This window comes from Humulus lupulus, chromosome 6 (genome assembly GCF_963169125.1).
Source record: "Humulus lupulus chromosome 6, drHumLupu1.1, whole genome shotgun sequence".
NCBI lineage: Eukaryota > Viridiplantae > Streptophyta > Magnoliopsida > Rosales > Cannabaceae > Humulus > Humulus lupulus.
The window spans coordinates 174233679-174236365 of record NC_084798.1 but is presented as its reverse complement, the minus strand read 5'-3'; the positions used below and the strand labels follow the sequence as shown (position 1 = coordinate 174236365).

Here is a 2687-nt window from a genome sequence, read left to right as displayed (position 1 = left end):
TCACTAATTTTATTTTCTATCATAATTTTTTATTGTTATTATAATGGATTATGTTGTCAAACCACACACAACAAGAGAGAGCGGTGAACTTGTATTTGTATTTGGTAACAAGCTCTTATATTTCCTTTAAAAAATACTAAAGTAAACTCTTCCAATATTTAGAGTCAATTATAAATTAAAAAAAAAAGAGTTAATTATACATTAGTTGTATTTTTACCCTAAAAAATATTATACTCGTGGGTTTAATCTCTCGAGCGATGAAAAAAGAGTGTTAAAACGCAACGTTTTGGGGTAAAGGGAAAGTAGAAAACAGTATTACCACAATACTATCAGTTGTGTTGTGTTATGTGAGACGACCGTTAGTGGCATTGGAATTGGAATTGGAATTGGAAGTAGGTTGCCAAGAGAAAGTTATGGAGAAGAAAGAGGAGACCCAAGGCCAAGAACCAGAGCAAGAGCAGGTAGCCAATCCATGGGAGGTATCGGCCAAAGACGGAGGCAAGATAGACTATGACATGCTCATCGATCAGTTCGGTTGCCAGAGACTAGACCAGTCCCCCATCAACTGTGTTCACCGTCTCACCTTTCACCCTCCCCACGTTTTCCTCCTTCATTATGTCTTCTTCGCTCACCGGTCTCATTCTCTTTCCATTTTTCTTCCCATTTTCGGTGATTGAATTTCAATTTGGAAATTTCTGATTTTGATGATTTTGTTGGAGTTCAGGGACTTCAATGATATTCTGGATGCGTACGAGAGAGCCAGAGGTTTTATCTCTATACTGGATGAGGTCCATCTTCTGAGGCTCTGCATTTGGGCCATCTCATTCCCTTTATGTTCACCAAGTAGGTTATTTTTCTTTTCATTTTTATCTCTGTTCCCGAGTAAGATTGATTGTTCTATTTGGTTGTGATTAATTGTGATTTCTGTTGCAGATATTTGCAAGACGCGTTTAAGATTCCTCTAGTCATACAACTTACTGATGACGAGAAATGTATGTGGAAAAATCTCTCCGTACTGATTTTATACATCTTATAATGCTAAAGACATTATTGCTTGTGGGTTTGACATTTCGAGAACCTTCATCTTCAGTGATTTTGATTACGTTGGTGGGTAAGTCGAAAAAACTCTAGCCATATCGTTGATTGGGAATTTGATCTACTTTTCCATCATGTTTTTCGAAGTGAGTGCTTATGGCTGAAGCAATATTTCTTGGTCACTTTTATTTCTCAAACTATAAACACAATTACATACATGGTTTATTAGATTCTTTGTTGTTATGTATTTTTGTGTAGTGCATTTTACAAATACTCACGTCATCACCTTCGTCCATCTTGGTGGACACTTCTCTTTATCTTCGCCTTATTTGTCGACTGTAAAACAATAGCAGGAACATCTCATCCTCTCGTATCTTGCATACACTTGTCGGAGCTACTCTGTTTTATAAGTAAATCACCATCTGCATCTCCTTCGATCATTGTCGTGTTCATCGATGGTGAACCCATCAACCTTCAATCTTGAATGCTCGTCGGTGCTGCTTTTCTGTATACAATTGTAGCAAGATGCAATACAACCTAGTTTTGGAGTTCTTTGACACTGACGAAGAAGATGACACCAATGAAGAAACTTCATGTCCAGCTGTGTTTAAGCGTTCGCTCTATTGAATACACACCGTAAAAATGTAAGAAATTCTATTATACTATAAAAATGTAAAAAAAAAATTGTTATACCGTAAAATTGATATTTTATGACAATTATAGTGTATAGTGTAAATTTCTCAAAAAATATACTGTTTTTTCTTTATGAAATTATTATAATATATGTACAGAAAGGGCTAGTGTGGAGAAGGTAGTATTTAGAGAAATTTCCTTTACCGTTTAATAGACGGATAAATTAAATCAGCCAAGTCAGTTAGGTTGTATTTGGATGATTTTAAAATGAAGAAAAAGAGTAAAGAAAAAATAAATAAATAAAATGTTTTCTTAAGATTTTTTTTGGATATATTTAAAAATGGTTCTAAATTTTGTTAAATTATACCACATTTAAATTTTACTTTATCTAAAAAAAAAATAACTCCATATTTTTTGTTTGAATCTAAAATCAATAAATAAAATAAAATCTTTAAAATTTATTTTTTAATCTTTTCTAAAATCCAAATATAGCCCTATTGTTTTATAGACGCCTTTTAAAAATTTATCTCACCCATTAAAATAATGTGATATGACTTGAAAATGGTTGTTTCGATTTTCTAATCTTTTATTTTTTGAGATTGTTATTTTTATGCACTTGTTGTGTTTGCTTTTTTTTAATCCAAAGACAATCGAAATAGTAAAATGGCTATGCCACTATGCTTTTAGTACAATTTACACCATTTATAATTATTTATTCAAATATTATATATTTTATCCCTAATATTGGGAGTGTTAAAAAAAAAATTCATTCTCCAACAAGACATGACGTTTAACACATGTGTCATTTTGCTATGCATCAGTTACAAGAATAGAGCCTTTTTTTAATTATTTTTACTATTATTTATATTTACTTTTTCCAAAATTAAAGCATATTACAATATTCTCAAGTTTGGTTTTCATAATAAAACTCGCCAATAAAAAAAACAACGTTAATTTTAGGACTTTTTATATATTTAAATATTGAGAGAGAACAATAATCATTTATATTTTAACAACAA

At 31.5% G+C, this 2687-nt stretch overlaps 1 protein-coding gene across 3 annotated transcripts; it reads left to right on the top strand.

Annotated features, from left to right (window-relative positions):
• Positions 1-368: 368 nt before the first annotated feature.
• Positions 369-1726, top strand: LOC133784319 (tryptophan--tRNA ligase, cytoplasmic-like). 3 transcript variants are annotated; one of them, XM_062223714.1, is made up of 4 exons: positions 369-634; positions 725-843; positions 934-992; positions 1389-1726. In XM_062223714.1, the coding sequence occupies exons 1-3, from the start codon at positions 414-416 to the stop codon at positions 963-965; spliced, it is 372 nt and encodes a 123-aa protein (XP_062079698.1). In that variant the 5' UTR covers positions 369-413; the 3' UTR covers positions 966-992; positions 1389-1726. The 3 variants fall into 3 exon arrangements, with proteins under 3 accessions (XP_062079698.1, XP_062079697.1, XP_062079696.1); XM_062223713.1 differs by having other exon boundaries at positions 1386-1726; XM_062223712.1 differs by lacking the exon at positions 1389-1726 and having other exon boundaries at positions 934-1375.
• The last annotated feature ends 961 nt before the right edge of the window (positions 1727-2687 follow it).